The sequence below is a fragment of the Sphaeramia orbicularis genome, chromosome 7 (genome assembly GCF_902148855.1).
Source record: "Sphaeramia orbicularis chromosome 7, fSphaOr1.1, whole genome shotgun sequence".
NCBI classification, from domain to species: domain Eukaryota; kingdom Metazoa; phylum Chordata; class Actinopteri; order Kurtiformes; family Apogonidae; genus Sphaeramia; species Sphaeramia orbicularis.
Genome location: NC_043963.1, coordinates 53440013 through 53462937, shown reverse-complemented (window position 1 = coordinate 53462937; position 22925 = coordinate 53440013). Strand labels below are relative to the sequence as shown.

The 22925-nt window shown below is 41.1% G+C and overlaps 1 protein-coding gene across 1 annotated transcript in view; it reads left to right on the top strand.

The window, feature by feature from the left end:
• Positions 1-17059, top strand: part of LOC115423138 (tumor necrosis factor receptor superfamily member 14-like) — a 34439-nt gene extending 17380 nt beyond the window's left edge. Inside the window, exons 6-9 of the mRNA XM_030139888.1 lie at positions 2845-2938; positions 5356-5481; positions 15497-15652; positions 16500-17059. Coding sequence (XP_029995748.1) covers positions 2845-2938; positions 5356-5481; positions 15497-15652; positions 16500-16522 — 399 coding nt within the window. The 3' untranslated portion in view covers positions 16523-17059. The remainder of the gene's footprint in view (positions 1-2844; positions 2939-5355; positions 5482-15496; positions 15653-16499) is intronic.
• Positions 17060-22925: the final 5866 nt, after the last annotated feature.

The following is a 22925-nucleotide window of genomic DNA, read 5'->3' as shown; positions in this document are numbered from 1 at the left end:
TCTGGCTGAGACACATTTGATCTGTTCAACTCCAAAGGAGTAAATCGTGCTTATATTTGAAAGTAATATAGACTGCCTGAAAGCCTCGATATATTGTATTCCATTATTTTTTATTGTAACTTGGATTATCTGTGGCTTCTTTAAATATATACATACATTTCACCATAAAGAGCACACATTGGCACATAAAATTCAGCAGAATGTGGTGTTCGTACTAAGTCTACACTCATGATGATCTCAATGATAAAACGTTGTGGTGACATGAATGTTGAGGTGTCATGTTACTCCCCTGCCCCCACCCCCTTGTGTTTTTCCATTGTGTCACAGGCAGGTGTGTGTGAGTATGAGGGGGCTTCAAAAAGTTCGTGATAAAAGGACAGTTGGAGAAACAGTTTAAGTTCTGCAAGTAAAACTGAGGCCCATGTGATTTAAAACATGTTAAAGTTCTGTTTGTTTTCCACAAACTTTTTGAAGCCCCCTCGAAGAAGCGTATGACCAGATCTGTCATATTCTTTTTATTGGTTGATTTGAAGCCCACATGATTTTGGTAAATCTGCGGAATAAGTTCCATTAACACACTGGTGAAGGAGCTTATTCATGGTAACAATGTGTCATTATACTCGGGGTTTTCCCCAGTCATGTTGGGAAATCAAATGATGGGACGCTGATCTCCCACACATGACACAGGAAACAAGTTGTTTTCCTTTGTTTCACTCATTCCCTTCAGTTCACGTGGTCATAGAAAAAAAAAAAAGTGTAAGGTCAACAGTGTTGGGCAATTTACTTCAAACTGTAATCCAGTAATTTATAAGTAATTTCTTACCTTACAATATTACTGTCTCAGAATTGTAATGAGTTACTTGACTCCATGTATTACTTTTGAGTTACACACAGACTATCATCATAAATGGCACATGGGCAGTAGCGCCAGGGATCATGCTAACTGTCTTCTGTAAAGCAGGGTTAGAGTTAGTAATGAGCATACGTCCATGTGGACAGTGGACTGTCTTCTGCCGTCTTCACCCACTGACTGAACACCAACAGGAAATACAACTTTCCTGGCGCATTTTTGATTCCTTAAGGTCTCATGGTTTTACTGTTTTGTTTTGTTTTTCATTTGAGCAATTAAATAATGGGGGAAAAGTGTGTTGTAAGGCAAGCACTATTGAACATGTATCGAATAAAATATGACTGAAAATTGATTAGTAATGCCTTACACTACTGTGTTACAGCAAAAAGTAACCCATTACTGTAATGGATTATTATTGTTATTTTGTAGCATGTTACTCCCAACACTGGAGGCCAATATACATATACGTCATGTGAAAGGCATCTTCCAGTGTCTGTTTCTCAGGTGGTTGAAATACAAGCTAAACTACATCACTGTAACCATGGATGAAATGTAACTAAACTCTGATCCTAAAATGCATCTCTGGTGACCCAGTGGATGTTAGCAGTTAAATGAAATTCTACATTTCCTTCAGGAAAACTAAGACTCTTAAGTTGATTCTGGGGGGGGGACTTGAATGTATGTAGACAATGGAATGTTCTCTGTGAGAAACTGTAAAAACTTACATTTGTTTGTAGGCAATAGGCCTGTAACGGTACACGTACCGAACCGTTTCGGTACACACCTGTTCGGTTCGGTACACAGCTGTACCGAAACGGCACAGTATGATGAGAAAAAGAAAAAGGAACGAAGGACGTCGTTTGATGCGGAACTTTAAATCCACGCAAGTTTCACATGACATATTAAAGGACGCACACAAATACCAAATAGCAGCTGATATAAGGTTAAAAAAACAACAAATATGATGTGAACCCGGAAGGAACAGACTGCAGACCCTCCACCATCAACCCAGTCCAGTTCGGATCAGTTCAGGTTCAGCTGAAAGACAACAACGAGGAAAGAGACGCTGGTAAGACGGACGTTGTTTGGCCCCTAGGAACTATGGTAGTTCTAAAACACTGACACTAGCTCTCTCTCTCTCTCTCTCTCTCTCTCTCTCTCTCTCTCTCTCTCTCACGCACGCTGTTTAACAGAGGATTAGAACTGGGTTGGCCATTGAAAGTATATAAAAATACAGTTTCACTTTCGTTTCACGCCAGCGTTAGTCACGTTAGTTATGGACCGGACCGCACCCCCCCACATACCCGACAAAAACAAAACAAAACAAAAAAACAACAAACAAACCATCCCCCAGACAAATCGCACGTTGTGCATGCGCGCGTGCTCGCGCGCACACACACACACACACACACACACAAGTACACACACACAAGTACACACACAAGTCCTAAACAGTTTGTTCTCTGTCCTAAAATAAATAATTTGGTTCAGTTTGTTGTCAGTGTTTCTCTTCAGTTTGTTAAACCAGAATACCAGTTTACCCTCCTGTTAATGTTGCACTTCATGCAGAATTTTTTTGTTGATATTTTTCTCCAGAATGTGAACTGACAGAACTGTGATTAGATTTTTGTTGTTTGTTCAAAACTACCTGTCAGGGAAAAGTGCAATCTTAATGTTTAAAATACATTTAGTAATATTAATAATTCATTTTATTTTCTATTTGATTAATAGCAGCAGAATTATATTATTCCTGTTTTCCTATATTCTATTGTGTCCAAAAATTAGGGGAAAAATGTTCAAAAATTCATAAATACATTAAAGACATTTTGAGGGGTTTTCTTTCTTCCCGTACCGAACCGAAAAAAACTGAACCGTGGCTTTGAAAACCGAAAATGTACCGAACCGAAAATTTTGTGTACCGTTACAGGCTTAGTAGGCAATATTATGATGTTAATAATAAACCTTTAAACTTCTTCTATTCTCATTGTTTACAGCTCATCCAGTTTGCATTTAACAGAGTTCTAAGCCTCACATGTCTTAAGGCTGAGTACCAGATAGGACAAGAGTGTTGTCCCAAGTGTCCTGCTGGTATGTTCCAAACCTTTTTTTTTTTGAAGTAGAATAATCCATGGGCCAATAGGGGTCACCGTGCACCCCCCCATAACAGTACTAGACCATGATTTTTTATTCCCTTGGACCTTCCTGAAGAAGAAAATATGATGCCAGCATCAAAATTTTGGGACGGACAACCCATCAGCAGACATTTTCAAAATGGCCGCCGACGCGACTCGAAAAATCCTGTTCGCGCTCATAACTTTGCAAATATGACAGATAGAGACATGATTTTGGTGTCTATACCTATGTTTTTGAGTACCAGCAATCCAATAAACCACATTATAACAACCTATGACCATCTCTTCAACTTTAGAATTGAAAAATATCCGTTTCAGACAATAATTTTGAGTGGTGCCTCAAGAATTGATTCCCTGTTTCATGTGTTTTTTTCAGTGATTCACCTGCGCATTATCAATCGAAGAACAGTATTTTCTCAAATTCTATTTTGTCATAAAAATGTACTTACATCTTCTTTTTTCTTTTAAGGTGTCCATTCTGAATGAAAATGGCACACAAGAAACGTAAGAGGGGCGTGAGTGTCACTGACACTGGTCATGAATCTGAACTCTGCATCATTCATTACACGGACACGTCATCATTAGCTTTCACAGCATTGACAGAGGAGAGGCTGGCAAAGCTGAAAGAAATAAAACAGCAAAGACTTTCTGAGCCTGTAGATTCTGTTCATCGGATGACCCATATCTGTTCGCAAATTCCAGATACAGTTGGGGAGCACCAGGGATATCATCGCGAATGCTACAAGCGGTTCACATCAAATTTGAGAAGACTTTCGTCCTCGTCAACCTCTTCATCGGTAACTGAAACCAATACTGGTCGTCCATCAAGGTACCCCTCTAATGAAAGTGAGAGATTCATCTTTAATCCAGACTGCATTTTCTGCAACAAAGTTGGCAGGAAAAAAGTCAAAAAAGGAGGCGCCTGGACAACTGAACCGACATCGAGATTCGAATATGCTGGAGGTGACACTGTTCTCAAAATTGCAGAAGACCAGAAAGATTTTGAGATGCTTCGAAGGATCAAAGGCTATGACCTTTACGCGTGTGAGGCTCAATACCATAGAAGTTGCAGAGCTATGTATATTAGAGACCCTTCATCATGGCGTAGCAGCGACCCGCAAGCTACATCTCACCAGGCCATGATGGAAGAGCCTTTGATCCTTCGAAGCATCTCAAAATCTTTCTGGTCTTCTGCAATTTTGAGAACAGTGTCACCTCCAGCATATTTGAATCTCGATGTCGGTTCAGTTGTCCAGGCGCCTCCTTTTTTGACTTTTTTCCTGCCAACTTTGTTGCAGAAAATGCAGTCTGGATTAAAGATGAATCTCGCGCTTTCATTAGAGGGGTACCTTGATGGACGACCAGTATTGGTTTCAGTTACCAATGAAGAGGTTGATGAGGACGAAAGTCTTCTCAAATTTGATGTGAACCGCTTGTAGCATTCGCGATGATATCCCTGGTGCTCCCCAACTGTATCTGGAATTTGCGAACAGATATGGGTCATCCGATGAACAGAATCTACAGGCTCAGAAAGTCTTTGCTGTTTTATTTCTTTCAGCTTTGCCAGCCTCTCCTCTGTCAATGCTGTGAAAGCTAATGATGACGTGTCCGTGTAATGAATGATGCAGAGTTCAGATTCGTGACCAGTGTCGGTGACACTCACGTCCCTCTTACGTTTCTTGTGTGCCATTTTCATTCAGAATGGACACCTTAAAAGAAAAAAGAAGATGTAAGTACATTTTTATGACAAAATAGAATTTGAGAAAATACTGTTCTTCAATTGATAATGCGCAGGTGAATCACTGAAAAAAACACATGAAACAGGGAATCAATTCTTGAGGCACCACTCAAAATTATTGTCTGAAACGGATATTTTTCAATTCTAAAGTTGAAGAGATGGTCATAGGTTGTTATAATGTGGTTTATTGGATTGCTGGTACTCAAAAAAATAGGTATAGACACCAAAATCACGTCTCTATCTGTCATATTTGCAAAGTTATGAGCGCGAACAGGATTTTTCGAGTCGCGTCGGCGGCCATTTTGAAAATGTCTGCTGATGGGTAGTCCATCCCAAAATTTTGGTGTTAGCATCATATTTTCTTCTTCAGGAAGGTCCAAGGGAATAAAAAATCATGGTCTAGTACTGTTATGGGGGGGGTGCACGGTGACCCCTATTGGCCCATGGACTAGAATATTCATAGTCTGACTGTTGTTGCATTATTTAGTCAAAATACAAGTGGCTGGTGCTTACCTTGCTTGTACTGTTTGGTTCACAAATAAAATCCACTTTGCTGATGCAGGATCTGCATGTGTGTCCAGTTAAGAGACACACTCCAGTATGTCACACAGAGTAAAACTCTTTCATTTTAACAGGGAATCGAGTGAATAAACACTGCACAGAGTTTAGAAGTACATCGTGTCTTCCTTGTGATGATGGAACCTTCATGGATCAGCTAACCGGACAGATAACATGCTTTCCGTGTACAAGATGTGATCCAGGTAGACAAATATTAAGATTAAAGTGTGCACATTTGTATTGTCAATTTTAGGTTCCATATTTGCAGGATGAAATGTAGAACCTGCAAATATGCTCCAGGGCATCGTTGGGAAAATGTTTTCACCACTCTGAAAGAAAATAACTGAAGTAGTGAAGAAAAAAGTCTTGGCACTGACTAATTCTGACATGTGACACTTCTGTTGCAATGAATGTGTCGACACATTGAAAACAAATGTAGTAATAATGAGAGACTGCAATACCCTGCAGCTTTGGAAAACATGCAAACACAACTCCAAATTACAACAAGTTGAGAAGATATAGAGAATGCAAATGAAGAAAGAAATCAGTGATATTAAAATGTACTTGGACTTGTATTTTGTTGTGGACAGTATGAACAAGGGCTGCTGGATTTTGGCCAAAAACAAAATCCCGATTTTTTTTTTGAAAAAAACCCTCAATTTTTGATTTCGATTGGGGTTGGTGGTGGCGGCATGTTGTTTTTGTGTGCAGCCTGCAATGCAACGCACTGCTCCCACTTTGGTGTGTGATGAAGTTTGAGCAGCTGTTGGTTGTGCTGCTGTCTTTGACTGATACCACCTTCAGGCTGAGTTTGCAGCGAGGACTGGTTTGGTCTGCATCAGAAATTTTGAAGCCGTACAAATTCCACACAACCGACTTGCACTTGCTATTTTTAGCCATGGACTTCTCCTTCACCTTTGCAAAGGGCATTTTTATAGTGGTGTGTGGAGTCCAAAGACTGTGGAGACCGCTGTCACAGGAGGAGGAGCCTACGGTAGCCTGGAGGAGGAGCCTACGGTAGCCTGGAGAGGTAGCCTGGAGGAGGAGCTTATGGTGGCCTGGAGGAGGAGCCTACGATAGCCTGGAGGAGGAGCCTACGGTAGCCTGGATGAGGAATCTGCGGTAGCCTGGAAGAGGAGCCTACGGTAGCCTGGAGGAGGAGCCTACGGTAGCCTGGAGGTGCACCATCCGGAGACATGAAATTCGATTTGACGATTACTCTTTTTAAACATTATCCTAATTAAATAATCCGATTTCAATTTAAAATCGATTCATCGTGCACCCATAGTATAAACACAACATTTCATGTTTTGTCTGGTGAACTTCATTTCATTTGTAAATATACATCCATTCTTCACATTCAGGCTGCATCACATTCAAGAAAAATGGACACCGTAAAGCATTTCCGATTTTGCAATGTTATCATTTCTTATCTCAACTTTCAACTACATTCCAGGGACTGAAGACGCCAAATGATGAGGTGTCTGGGGCTTATTTTGTCTCATTCTTTCTGTAAATAAGTCTTCAGGTGTGCAGCAGTACAGTCTTCGTTGTCACATTCTGTGTTTCGTTAAGTACCCGTAGCCTTTTGGAATGTCTGCACAATATGGTTTTACACTGTCTTGTTGAAATCTAAATGGACGTCTCTTGAAAAGTCGTCATCTTGAAGGCGTCACTGTTCTTTACATTGTCAATAGTGCGCTGCAGAAGTGACAATGACCTTTGATCCCAGATCCTGACAGACCCTGGCTTCTGGACTTGTTCCTGGTAATAGTCTGGATGGTCCATGTCACCTTTGGTTCAGACTGATCTCTGAAATGAAATCGCGTAGTATGTCACACCAGTTCTTATGGCATTTGGCGTGTTATATGTACGCATTTTCATCCTTTCACGTGTTATTCAATGCCATTTGTGTCAATGTACACCAAGATCTCCGGTTTACATATCCGTAACCGCTAACCCTAACCCTAATCGCGTGGTATTTTACGTGACGTGAACATGCACATGGAAAGCTTATACTGTGTACAGATAACACGCCAATTAAAAGTGGCGTGTTATCTGTATGTAATTCATGATATCACGTTGTTTGGTTCATAACACACAGCTTCCATTTCATCCAAAATGACCTGAGTACTGATCGGTCCATGTCAAACAGTCCATGTTTCCACTGAGTGATGGTCCATCCCTGAAGCCTCTGAGTCCACGACACTTGTGGACACAGTTACATAAAGCCTCCTTTTGGCTCAGTAAAGTTTGAACTGGTATTTATGTCTGTAGCTCTGGATTGTAGAGTTTGACAAAGGTTCTCCACAGTAATCCAGACTCATGTGGATCTATCACCTTCAGATGAACGATGGTTCTTGATGCAGTGTTGTCTGAGGAATCAGAGATCACAGTTTTCAACTTAGGCTTGAACCCTTGTTCTTAACATATGGAAATATATTCACATTCCTTGATCTTTTCATTCTGTTCCAGAGATACTGAAATCCCTTCCCGTCTTTCTTTGAGGAACGTTGTTAGGAAACATTTGAATAATTTCCTCATACATGTGTTGTCAAATTAGTGGTTCTTGGCCCATCTTTGGTCTTACAGAACTAGACCTTTCCTGGATGCTGCTTTTGTGACAAATCATGATTCCAATCACCTGTTTCAAATCATATTATTTCATTATTTTAACATCTAAAATCGAAATGTAAGAATTCTTCGTCATGACTTTCTTCTCTGCCGACTTTGTGTTGGCTTGTGTTGCAACTTGAATGTGAGGAATGGGCGAATATTTACTGATGAAGTTGACCAGAGAAAACCGGAAATATGTTGAAATGTTGTGTTCACTGACTACAATGAAATACAAGTCCAATTACATTTTATATTCATTCTTTTCTTTAATTTGTGTTAACATTTTCTCATTTGGGGCCGTGTTTTTTTCCAACCACAGGCAGCTTCCATCTCCTGTAATTTAATGACAGCTAAATATTGTCAGGAATGGTAATTACCTGCTCATATCCCCCAGTTCAAGTCCCACTAGTCGCTTTTCCATTGACCCTCAAATTGCACGAATATAACTTGCACATAAAATGGAAAACCTAATGGAAAAACAACAATTTTGCCAAAACTCTCACTTTTGATTAAAAGTTTTTGTGCTGGCAAGAAGTGGTTTTTCAGACATAGCACAAATGGTGTATCATGCAAAACTGCAATGGAAAGACCTTTTTCCACAACTAGAATAAAAAAAAGAATAGGACCAATGGCCCTGTAGCTTACCGGCCAAATTAAAAGCTTTGGGAAATGTATCCAGATGCCATTTATTATCACCCAGTTATGTGTATTTATTCTATTACAGAAATAGCCCATGCTTTGGTAATATTCCAATCAGATCTGTAAAAAATTCTAATTCCAACTTGATATCATTGATACTGATTTATTGGATCAATCCACTTCCTATCTCTTTCAATGGGGAAATTTTTCAAAGTGGCACCAAATCCAGAATCAGATCCGGATCCAAATAATTTCACTAACTTTTGTTGACATCATCATAAAGAAGCTGTATACCAAGTTTGAAGTCAATCGGAATTGTAGTTTCGGAGAAAAAGACGATTGAAATTTTTGTAACGGACGACAGACGATGACAACAGACGACAACAACAACAGACACCAGTAGCTTACGGCCTGTCGGCCGGTAAGCTAAAAAAACATGCTGATGCACGTTACAACAAGTGAAGAAGAAAAGTTTTAAAAGAAACATGGTGCAGTATGTGTGGGCACACCAGGAAAACCGAATCATTTTTAGCTTATCGGCCGACAGGCGTCATGCAGCGTCCGTCGTCGTCTGTCATCATCGTCTGTCGTCTGTTAAGAAAATTTCAATCGTCTTCTTCTCCGAAACTACAATTCTGATTGGCTTCAAACTTGGTATACAGCTTCTTTATGATGATGTCAACAAAAGCTAGTGAAATTATTTGGATCCGGATCTGATTCTGGATTTGGTGCGACTTTGAAAAATTTCCCCATTATAACAGATAGGAAGTGGATCGATGCAATAACTCAGTAAATATAAATGATATCCAGTGTAAATTTCTCCAGTCCAGCCCTGATGTGGAGATGACCCAAACATAATGTCCACATGCTGATCAGGACCTTCTTCTGGATCCGGGAACTGACGGAAAATTTACCATTGGCTCTTATGGGGAAAAAATTTCAATCGTCTTTTTCTCCGAAACTACAGTTGTGATTGACTTCAAACTTGGTATACAGCTTCTGTATGATGATGTCAACACAAGATATTGCAATTATTTCGATCCAGATCTGATTCTGGATTTGGTGCCACTTTGAAAAATTTTCCCATTATAAGAGATAGGAAGTGGATTGATCCAATAAATCAGTATCAATGATATCAAGTTGGAATTAGAATTTTTTACAGATCTGATTGGAATATGACCAAAACATGGACTATTTCTGTAATATAATAAATACACATAACTGGGTGATACTAAATGGCATCTGGATACATTTTCCAAAGCTTTTAATTTGGCCGGTAAGCTACAGGGCCATTGGTCCTATTTTTTTAATTTAGTACAGGATAGAGAAACCGCCAGCGGATCTACTCTTAGAAATTCAGCCTTTTAACTACTTATTTCTTGCCTTTCAACGCTTACTCACTTGAACCCAACCTCTTAACCGTGTCTTTTTAACTTGACGCTATCAACCCAAACCTCCATCAGGGCAGGTCAGTATTGTCAGTGGATCCTTACCTGTGGCTGTCACCCACCGCTTCCCGCGCTCTGCCCCGGTATCTCGCTGTTTCCACCATGGTGTCATCGTCATCAGCCGGAGATAGTCCTCTCGTCCAAGCAAACAAAACCCTGGTAAAGGCTTACCAAACTATCGCGGATCTCAAAGAAGAAATACTGCGCCTCTCCGCAGAACTCACGGAGAAAAATGCCCAGCTCTGTGGTTTCTCCAGCCGCCTTCCCACACTGTCCAGTCTGTTCCTGAAAAGCGCAGAGAAGCCCAAAGCCTCCTGTGATGATACGGTGTTATGGGATCCTTCCTCTGCCTGTCCTCGTCCCCCGTGTTCTACACCCTGGTCTGAAGTGGTGATTCGTGGCCGCAAAAAGAACACCAGCAAAGACTCACCACCGCCGAGCATCAGCACATCAAACCGCTTCGCCGTCCTGTCCGTGGAGGACGCTCCGGCTCCCCCCGCCACGGCTGATGTGCCCCCCATCCCACCTGGCTCTGTCCGGGAACCGGCTCCTGCTGACTCCGTGGCTGCCACCGAGCTGATTAAAGGCAACGGTCCTAAAGCCGGTCCTCCTGTGAAGCTTCTGTCCCAGGGTCCCCGCTCCTCGGTCTGCTCTTCTGCCCGGCGCTGCCTTCTCCGAGAGGCCGTCCGCCGTCACTCCGACGGTCCACCCGTGGAATGTCCACCTAGAGAGACCAGGAACCCCTCACCCTCAACACCGTCTCCTCGACCACTTTTCCCTCCAACCACCGCTATCCTCGGGGACTCCATCATCCGTAACGTCCGTTTTTTAACGCCATAACCAGGTGTTTTCCTGGTTCCACCGTCACCTCCATCCTCCATGAACTGCCTCAGCTGCTGCTCCCACTGCCGTCCACCGTTACCCGGATCATAGTTCACGTGGGCTTCAATGACACTTCTCTTCAACAGTCCGAAGTGACAAAGGTTCATTTTAAAAACCTCTTTGATAAACTGAAAGGATCCGGGAAGGCTGTTTTCATTTCCGGGCCCCTCCCCTCCTTTGCCTGTGGTGTGGGCCGTTTCAGCCGCCTCCTCAGCCTGAACACCTGGCTCCAGTCCACCTCTGCTCTGAACGGCTTCAGTTTTATTGATAACTTTAATCTGTTCTGGAACCGCTCCTCCTTCTACAAGTCCGATGGTGTCCACCCCTCTAGACTAGGCAGCAGGGTCTTGGCTCAAAACATCCAACACGCGGTCCTGACTAAAACCACACCCACACCTATGTGACTATGCTCCCCCTCTTCTGCTGCAGCCACCTGCTCCCCCTGCTGGTCACATCTAATATCACCACGTTCAGAGTCTCCTATAAAATCTGTAGTGAGAATAAACAACACCCCAACTGATCTCTCCTCCTCTCCCAGGCCCTCACTGTCCACCTGTCAACTAACCACCTCAGTGAATTCCTCTTCTCCTTCCCCATCTCCAGCAGCCTACACCTCTGCCTTGCTCTTCCCCATTCCTGTCATATCCAGGTCTCGTATGGGGTTCCACTCTGCTAAAGGCATCATAGGTGGTTGAGACAAATCCCATTACACACAGCGGACACGAATACCATGACGTCACCACCACCTAGCCAGTTTGGGTTACTAAATGCACGTTCCATTGCCAATAAATCCTTCTCCCTAAATGAGCTTTTTACCAACAGGAACTTGGACGCATTATTCCTGACGGAGACGTGGCAGAGGGATGGGGAGTTCATTCATTTAAATGAGCTGTGCCCTCCTGGCTGCTCTGCTGTTGGTCAGCCCCGCCCCTGTCACCGGGGCGGTGGCCTTGCTGTAGTGCACCAAGACAAATACATATGCAGAGGGATGAGCACCGATGACTTTCCCTCATCTGAGTCACAAATGATCAAGATTGGCTCGTCCAGTGTGTTCTACTGTTTCTTAATCTACCGTCCCCCTGGCCCTGCTGGTGCCTTCTTGAACGATTTCAGTGATTTCCTAACATCAATAATAAAACTGGAGAAGGTTTTAATTCTTGGGGATTTCAATCTGCACATCGATAACAATTCATCCAGCCCAGCAATGGAACTTTTAGCCATGACTGACACTTTTAACCTCAAACAACATGTATCTGGCCCCACCCACAGAAAGGACATACCCTGGACCTGGTTTTCTCACTGGGCTTACACGTCACAAATGTGTGTGTTGAGGATGTCCACTTGAGTGATCATTGTGGTGTGTTTTTTGACTTATGTGTGCCTCTTCAGCCCAAGCCTGCACCCAGAAGGGCCAAGAGGAGGATCATTACAGAGTCCACAGCCCAGGATTTCCGTGCCCTGTTTAACCCTAGTCTTCCTAATGAGTGTCCCGATGTTGATGAGTTTATCCAGTGCTTTGCCACACACTGCAGCTCTATTCTTGACCAGGTGGCTCCCTTGAAAACCAGTGTCACTCGTAAGTGGTCTTGTCCCTGGATAAATGAAAACATCTTAAACCTAAGGAGAACTTGTCGCAAAACTGAGCGTCTTTGGAAATCAACCCAGTTGGAAGTACACAGGTTACATCTTAAAGATCTCATAACCTCATTAAATAAAATGATTAAGGAGGCAAGATCCAGCTACTTCCACAAACTTATAGCCACAAACAAGAAAAACCCCAAAGTAATCTGTGACACAGTCCAGTCCAGTGTGTCCCCTGCTGTCCCTGCTGCCCCTGTGCTCTGTAAAGCTGACAGCAGTGACTTCCTAAGCTTCTTCACAGACAAGATCAGGGATATTAAACACAATATCCCACCACCCTCTGGCCGTCTGACCCAAGCCGATCCCCCTCTGCAAACCTGGTCCTCTTTCGACCCTGTAACACTGGAGGACATCTCAGCACTTTTATCCAAAACGAAACCCTCCTCCAACTCTGCAGACCTCCTCCCCCATAAGCTCCTTGTCGGTGTCTTTGACACTATTGGACCATGGGTCACAAAGTTTTTTAACCTGTCGCTCTCAACTGGTTTGTTTCCCAGCTCCTTCAAACAGGCCATCATAGAACCTAAACTAAAGAAAACCACACTGGACCCCACACACTTCAAAAGCTACAGGCCCATTTCAAAGCTCCCCCTATTGGACAAAATCTTTGAGAAGGCAGTGTCTAAACAACTTACAGCTTTTCTGGAGACACACCAGATCTATGACACTTTTCAGTCTGGGTTTAGACAACGCCACTCAACAGAAACCGCACTATTAAAAGTGTCTAGTGACGTCCTGATGGCGGCTGACTCCGGGAAATCCACGGTCTTGGTCCTGCTAGATCTGTCCTCGGCCTTTGACACAGTGGACCATACCAAAATGATTGAGAGACTGAGGGACCTGGTAGGGATGTCAGGTCCTGTGCTAGACTGGTTCTCCTTTTACCTGACCGGCAGAAGCTTCACTGTGTCAATAAACAACTTCCAATCTGACTCAGCGGATCTACTGTGTGGTGTGCCCCAAGGCTCTGTCCTGGGACCAGTCCTATTCTTACTCTATGTCCTCCCACTTGGCCACATTATCCGACAGTACAGTGATGTCTCCTATCATCTATTCGTGGATGACATCCAGATATACTGCTCCTTTAACTCCTCTGAGCCCCACAAACTGAGTTCCTTAATCAACTGCTTGTCAGAGCTGAAGCAGTGGCTAAATGAGAACAGCCTCCAGCTGAACTCCAGCAAAACTGAGACCCTCATCATTGCCCCGGATAGTGCAATCCCAGGGATCAAACATCACCTTGGAGACCTGAGTTCCTCGGTAAAGACCAAACTGAGGAATCTGGGTGTCATCTTTGACCAGGACATGTCTTTAGAATTCCACTCCAAACACCTAGTGAAAAACTGTTTCTTCCAACTACGCAACATCTCCAAACTCAGATCTATGGTGTCCATCAATGAGCTCGGGATGATCGTTCACGCCTTTGTGTCTTCTCGCTTAGACTACTGCAACAGCCTGTTTACATGCTTAAACAAGAAGGAGCTGGCCCATCTGCAGTTTGTCCAGAACTCTGCTGCCAGGCTCCTGACCCGCACAAACAGGAGAACCCACATCACTCCCATCCTTAAATCTCTCCACTGGCTCCTGTTCTATATCGTCTTCATTTCAAAATTCTTGTGCTAACTTTCCGGGCCCTACATGGCCAGGCCCCTGCATACATTGCTTCCCTGATCCAGCCCTACAGCTCGACTCGTAGCTTGAGGTCTTCAGGACAGCACCTGCTGATGGTTCCACGGACCTGTTTTAGCACACGCGGTGACAGGTCTTTTAAAGCTGTGGCACCACGTCTATGGAATGACCTGCCTCTACACCTACGGTCCATGGACTCTGTAGAGAGCTTTAAGAAACACCTCAAAACCCTCCTGTTCAAAAAGGCTTTTTAGTCTCCCACCTGACCCAGGACCACCACAGACTGACTACACTCTATGTATTCATCATAACGTACTCCATGTGTCACCCCCCCCCCAGTCTCTCTATATCTCTATCGCTCTCTCTTTTCTCCTCCTTTACTCTCTCTCTCTCTCTTTAACCCCAACTGGTCAATGCAGACAGCCATCCTTCAGGAGTCTGGGTCTGCTCGAGGTTTCTGCTGTTAAAGGGAAGTTTTTCCTCGCCACTGTCACCAATCACAAGTGTTTGCTCCTGAAGGATTCTGTTGGGTCTCTGTAAACGTAATTTGATTCTGATTTGAATGATAAAGCACTTTGTGACTCTGTCTGTGAAAAGTGCTCTATAAATAAAATTTACTTACTTACTTACTTACTTAATGTATAATTATAATAATGAATATATATGTAAATCAACACAATATTTATGTTCCTCACCATGTTCATGGAGTGACTTCTTGTGTCATCTTGCAATAATAAATAAACAAATCATTGCATTTGTGATTTAATGGAAAAACTGACATTATGCACTTCTGTTTTTTCGACATTTAGTAAATATCGGTAAAGTTTTGCACATATGTCCAATGGAAAAGTGTCTATATTTGTTTAATCATTTTAACTCAAGTGTTGCAGCCTGAAGTGAAGAGAAAACACATTCAAATGTCATTTTAATATCACTGCTTTCTTTTTAATTTATTCAAACTTTTTCTTATTTGGTTTTGTAATATAGAGATGAAATTACTTTTAAAGATAATAATCATTTTTATTACAATATAATAGAATTTTGACAAGGTAACTAGTAATCTGTAAATCATATTTTAACCTTCCAAACATTGAACTCTAAATGAAGTACAAGTGTTTGTTTAGCGATGTAGTGGTGCAGGATCAACAATTCCAGACACTGTTGCAACTGAATTGCATCAGTCGCTTGTTGTACAATAGTGTCACTAGTCACTAACTTAAGTAGAAAAAAACCCCATGACTTTCAAAATGAATTGATTACTAAATTGTTTGTCATTTCTCAATAGCAGATGTTAGTGGGGCTTAAAAAGAGTGACAGGTGAGATGAGTGTATCTTACTGTAATGATGCGTTTGTGTTCAACAGGTTCTGGACTGAAGGTTAAAAGACCATGTACATCAGTATTAGATGCAGTTTGTGAACCCCAGGAGGGATTCTACTGTACAGACAATAAAGACGACAGCTGTGTACGAGCACAGAAACACAAAAAATGTGACGGAGGACAATACATTCAAAACAAAGGTAAGTTTACTATAAGATTAAACATGGAATTGAAAGTCAGTAGACAACACTGGCCAGATCCTTCCATTGGATAATTACTGCAGTGATTCATCTGAGTCTGATGCAGTGGGTCGCTGCTCATTTCTGAAACAAACATCAGGTTGCATAAAGATTGGACAGTGCCAGGAATGAAAAACTAAAAACATGAGCATATAATGTGGAAAAAAAAACAACCTCAAAATGTGCCATTTAAATGTGTGGTTCAGTTATTATTATTATTATTATTGTTGTTGTTATTATTATTATTATTATTATTTGACCTACCAAGGGGGCATAGAAACAGTAACATGCTGCTTTAGTCTAACCCTGAGAGACTTAAATGTGTCAGTCAGTTTTATGAACCAGTAACATTAAAATAGAAAACAGTGGAAACGTCCAGACTCATCACATGGACCTATACCATGTCAGCTACTCAACAAGTAGTCCTTCTTTTTTACTTTTCATATCTTGTTTTACTGTTTGCACTAGTTCAGCACCATAATTCAGTGTTGACCTATTGCAAAGCACAACTTCTATGATACAAGCAAACACTGAGTGGCTCGTCATAATGGTGACCAAAAATGTGTTTAAGCTACATACATGTTTATGCCATGTTGAGGTTTTGGTTCGGTAACAATAAATGCCTTTGCACACCAAGTCCACTATTTTTCCCAAAATTGCCAGATTTGAAATGAAACATGACCTCATGGTATGTCAGTCATGTTTACTCACTAGCTGAGTTTTATTAAAATGTTGTGTGAATTTGAAATGAACTTTTGAAAAGTCACAGCAGGAACATATGAATAATGTGTTATGTTTCCATAAACAGGTTTAGAGGTTTATCTAGGCTGACAGGTCGAGCTGTAGGCTCAACACAGAGCTTTAACAAACAGAACAGAAGAAAATGAGCATCCGGCTGTTGTTTTCCATCTAAAATGACTGTGTTGTCTTTCATATATCTTCACCTGCCCAGTAGGCGGAGCTATATAGATATACCTGGAATTCCGTCCATGTGTTCGTCCAAGATTTTGTCCAACCAATCTACAACCAATCTAGTCACTTGAAGGCACAGGTGGAGTCCTTCCTCTTCATCCGCAGCCCCTGACTCCCCCTCTCAGCAGCTCTGCAGAGGGTCTTGACTGTCTGCCGGTGGGCCTTCCTGTGCACTCTCATCTCCCAGAGTATCCTGGATGTTGAGGTGGCTTTGAACCCTCTGCACCCTACTTCAACTGGTTGAACCGTCACCTTCCATCCTCTCTGTTGTGCATTTTTTACTTGTTCATGAATAGTTTTTTAGCTTACCAGCCGATGGGCCATAAGCTATTGTCGTCATGCGGCGTCCGGCGTCATCTGGCATCCATTACAAAACTTTCAATCATCTTCTTCTCTGAAACTACAATTCCAATTGACTTCAAACTTGGTATTCAGCTTCTTTATGATGATGTCAACAAAGTTATTGAAATTATTTGGATCCGGATCTGATTCTGGATTTGGTGTGACTTTGAAAAATTTCCCCATTATAAGAGATAGGAAGTGGATCGATGCAATAACTCAGTAAATATAAATGATATCCAGTGTAAATTTTTACAGTCCAGCCCTGATGGGGAGATGACCAAAACATAATGTCCACATGCTGATCAGGATCTAATTCTGGATCCGGGAACTTACGGAAAATTAAGCATGGGCTCTTATGGGGAAAAAAATTCAATCGTCTTTTTCTCCGAAACTACAGTTGTGATTGACTTCAAACTTGGTATACAGCTTCTGTATGATGATGCCAGCACAAGGTATTGAAATTATTTCGATCCGGATCTGATTCTGGATTTGGTGCCACTTTGACAAATTTTCCCATTACAAGAGGTAGGAAGTGAATTGATCCAATAAATCAGTAAGTATCAATGATATCAAGTTGGAATTTGAATTTTTTACAGATCTGATTGGAATATGACCAAAGCATGAGCTATTTCTGTAATATAATAAATACACATAACTGGGTGATAATAAATGGCATCTGGATACATTTCCCAAAGCTTTTAATTTGGCTGGTAAGATACAAGACCATTGGTCCTATTTTTCTCTTCATCATGACCTGTTGGACCAGAAATGTGTTGCATTTTACATGAATATCTGAGAAGAAGCAGTAAACAGCTGAGCAGTCACACGATGAAACACCTGAGTTAACTGTTCACTACATCAGGGTTTATTCACAAAAGGTGTTTCCATTTATGTTTTTGCCAAAAATATTTTGTTTTCTGAAATCCAGTAAGTTTTTTTTTTTTTTAGTTTTAGCCTTTGCATAACCATTTTCCGGTGCAAAATTTTAAACTACGTGTTAAATACACTAATAAAGCGCACCTTTTAATATATGAAGTAGTAATATTCAGCACTGGATTGCATTAGCAGCTTAAGAGTGAGTTTATACTCTATTAATATTTTAAACATTGTACCAGCTGAAAGGTTTCTAATGTAGTCTTCAATTACAACTTTAATCTTACATCTAGCCTTTAGAATGTGTATTCATATAAAAGAAGGATTGAGGATAGTCAGGTCCAGGAGGATGGCTGGATGACTGAGCCTCTGTGGAGGTGGCTGGGTAGACCGCTAGGACAGGGGCCAAGGTGGGATCCCTTTGGAGGTTGAACCAGTAGGCAGCTGGGAGCCCAAAGGCAAGGACCGAACCCATCTGGAGGACGGCTGAATGGTCAACAGCAAAGATGGGGTCCCTCTGGTGGCCAACCAGATGGATGTCAGAGATGACAGCAAGGAAGGGTCTCCTCTGGAGGGTGACTGTTCAGCCAACAGTGAAGGATGGGATCCCTCTGGTTGATGGCCGAGGTGGACGGTCATGAATCAAGGGTGGGTCTCCTATGTTGAGAAGTAAACTTATAATTACCAATTGATAAAAGTCAGTGTAGGCTATCATGATGTGTTTGCTGTAATGTTACATTTTCATCTGTCCTTTAATAATGTTTGTTACGTTGTGTAATATTATTTTACAAATAAATGATTTTTTTTTTCAATGCTCACTGTTGGTATTTATTACTACCTATGTGTTAAGGTTCTATCTCTTGGTCATAATGCTTTGTCATTGTTGTCATTGTTTGCTGTTTGTTGATTAACATGAGCTATTTTTAGCTGTTAGTCACATGAGAGGAAGTGAAAATGCCTTTTTCTAAAATCAAATTTTGGATAACAAAACCATGAAAATTATGGACTTGGTGTGCATAGGTCTTAATAGTAGTACAACCCCAAATAAGAGAAAGTTGGGACAATGTGGAAAATACATGTTAACAAGGAACACTGATATTAAAATGTACTTGCATTTCATTGTAGACAGTATGAACACAACATATTCAATGTTTTCTCTGGTCAAACTCATTTTATTTGTAAATTATCGTCCTCATATTCAAGATGGAATATATTCAAGAAAAAGTTAGGACTGTCAAGCATTTACTATTTTGTAAAGTTCTCATTTCTTTTCCCATCATTAAAAGATGTATATGCTCTGAAGACACCAAGTGATGAAATGTTTCAGGGTTATTCTTCCTACAAACTAGTCACACATTCTGTATTTGAGACGTGTGAGGTCTACATCAGGACAGTCCAACACTCGTACCCTCCTGTTCCTCACCAGTCCTTTGGAATCTGTGCACAACATGGTTTTACATTGTCTGGTTGAAATCTGCGTGGACGCCTCTGGAAAATTCATCATGTTGAAGACAGCTGAAGACAGATCTGAAGCTTCACTGTAATTAAAAATACAGCTGGTAGCATCAAAGGAGCGTCACAGAAATGACAGTGACCTTTGACCCCAGACCATGACAGACCATGGCTTCTGGACTTGTTTCTGGTTCTGTTCTGGATGATCCTTTTATCTTTGTAACAGTGAACCTCATTTTTCCTTTTGGCTCAGAAGTGTTGGAGTTGGTATTTGTGTCTAACTCTGTAGTATAGAGCTGGACAAAGGTTCTCCACAGTGAACCGGACCAATGCAGTTCTATCAGCATTAGATGAATGATGGTTCTGGATGTGTGTTGACTGAGTGATCAGACAGAATGATGTTCAGCTTAGACTTGAACCTTTGACCTTTACACACTCAGGTCCATCCACATTCCCTCAATCTCTTCATTCTGTTCTGAACCATAGAGGCTGAGATCCACATCCCTTCCTGTCTGTCTTTAAGGAACATCATTTTCAAACATTTCAATCATTTTCTCACACATTTGTCGCCAAACTAGTGGTTCTCAACCCATCCTTGTTCCTAAAGGACTAAACTTTCCTTGAAACTGTTTTTGGACCAAATCATGATTCCAATCACCTCTTTCAAATCACATCGTCTCATTATTTCAACATTTAAAATATAAATTCAAGCATTCTTAGTCCTGACTTTCTCCTCTTCCCACTTTTTGTTGACTTGTGTTTCAGCCTGAATGTGAGGAATGGATGAGTATTTACTAATGAAATGAATGACACGGTGGTGCAGTGGTTAGCACTCTTGCCTCACAGCAAGAAGGTCCTGAGTTCGATTCCAACACCAGTCAAAGGGGGTGGGACCTTTCTGTGTGGAGTTTGCATGTTCTCCTTGTGTCTGCGTAGGTTCTCTCCGGGTACTCCGGCTTCCTCCCACCATCCAAACACATGCACTAATAGGTTAGTTGGTTAATCTAAATTGCCCATAGGTGTGAATGTGAGAGTGATTGTTTGTCTCTATATGTTCAGCCCTGAGATGAACTGGCAACTTGTCCAGGGTGTACCCCCCCTTCGCCCCTATGTAGCTGGGATAGGCTCCAAGCGACCCCCGTGACCCTAGTGAGGATAAAACGGGTTCAGATAATGAATGAAATGAAGATGACCAGAGAAAACAGGAAATGTTGAAATGTTGTGTTCACTACCTACAATGAAATACAAGTCCAAGTACATTTTATACATATTTTCTTCTTTAATTTGTGTTAACATTTCCTCATTTGGGGTTGTGTTTTCTCCATCTCCTGTAATTTCATGACACTTAAATAATGTCAGGAACAGTAGGGTTAGGGTTAATCCACCCCATAATGAAGGTAATCCTATCCAAATAGGGCTACACTGTGTTTATTATACTGATGTTGCATCATATCTGTATTTATACAGGGACATCCTCTGCAGACACTGAGTGTTCTCCCTGCACTGACGGGACATTTTCAGATGGGACATTTACACAATGTCAACCACACACACAGTAAGTGAAGCTTAAAAACATGGATACACCCTGTAAATACTAACAGGAATATGTTTGTGAATGTGTGTATTCTTACCTCTTTTTACCTCTCGGCCAACTCTGGCCAGCAGGGTATGGAAATTGTTTTGTAATTTGTCTGTCTGTCTGTTCAACAATGTAGTCACATTACCTGAAGAATGCATTGAGATATCTGCACCAAATTTATAATAATAATAATAATAATAATAATAATAATAATTTGTACAGTGGATTCATTTTGGCCTGGAGCAGAAACCTATTGAAAATAGGTGACCTTGACCTACTTTTTCAAGGTTAAATAGTGGAATGTCTTTTCAATGATGTAATCGCTATATTTGGCCAAGGGGGATTAAAAATGCACAGCACGTCATGTTTATTGGTTATTGACCTACATTTTGCAAAATATCTTTGTGCTGTACACACCACAAAGTAAAGACAACTTCAAACAGTCAGACAAACCACTTTAAACTGTGGATACTGTGGACCTATATACTTTGTCTGTCATGAAGTTAAGGAGCAAATAAGTTATAACCCTAACTCGGGCAGGGCTTTGGAGGGAGGTGTGTTGTTCATGTTCAAATTTTTACTGATACATATATATATATATATATATATATATATATACATATATATATATATATATATATATATATATATATATATATATATATATATATATATATATATATATATATATATATATACACACACACACATATTAGGCCTGTAACGGTACACGTCCCAAACCGAACCGTTTCGGTACGCACCTGTTTGGTTCGGTACACAGCTGTACCGAAACAGCACAGAATGTTGAGAAAAGAAAAAGGAACGAAAGACGTCGTTCGATGCGGAACTTTAAATCTGCGCAAGTTCCACACGGACATATGGAACGAGTGCACAATGACTCGAAATATGAAATGGCTGCTTCCATAAGGTTAAAAAAAACAACAAATATGATGTCAACCTGAAGGGAAGAGACTGAAGACCCTCCATCATCATCACAGTCCTGTTTGGATCAGTACGGGTTCAGGTGAAAGACAACAACGGGGAAAGACGCTGATAAGACGGACGTTGTTTGGCCCCTAGGAACTACGGTAGTTCTGAAACACTGACACTAGCTCTCTCTCTCTCTCTCTCTCTTTCTCTCTTTCTCTCTCTCTCTCTCTCTCTCTCTCTCTCTCTCTCTCTCACACACACACACACACACACACACACACAGACACACGCTGTATTATGGAGGAATAGAACCCGGGAGTTGAAAGGATGTAAAGTTTCACTTTCGTTTCACGCCAGCATTAGTTATGGACTGAAACCCCACGTATAACCCCCGCCCACCTCCGACAAAAAAAAAAAGAAATCCCCCCTCTGTGTTTTTGACAAATCGCACCCTGCACACACATACACACGCACGCACACAAGTGCAGAAAGTGGCCTGAACAGTTTATCTGTCCTAAAATAAATAATTAGGTTAATTTATTTGTCAGTGTTTCTCTTCAGTTTGTTTAAACAGAATACCAGTTTGCTCTCTTGTTAATGTTGCACTTCATGTGGAATTTTTTTTTTTTTTTTTTTTTTTTTTTGTTATTTTAAAGCGGAATGTGAACTGACAGAAATGTGATTAGATTTTTGTTGTTTGTTCAAAACTTCCTTTCAGGGAAAAGTGCAATACTACTGTTTAAAATACATTTAGTAATATTTTATTTTCTATTTGATTTATAGCAGCAGAATTATATTATTCCTGTTTTTCTATATTCTGTTTTCTCCAAAAATTGGGGGAAGAATGTTCAAAAATTCATAAATGCATTAAAGACATTTTGAGGGGTTTTCCTTCTTCCCGTACCGAACCGAAAAAAAAAACAAATCATGGCTTTCAAAACCGAAAACATACCGAACCGAAAATTTTGTGTACCATTACAGGCCTAATACATATATATATATATATATATATATATATATATATATATATATATATGTATTAGGCCTGTAATATATTTATATATATTTATATATTTATATATATAT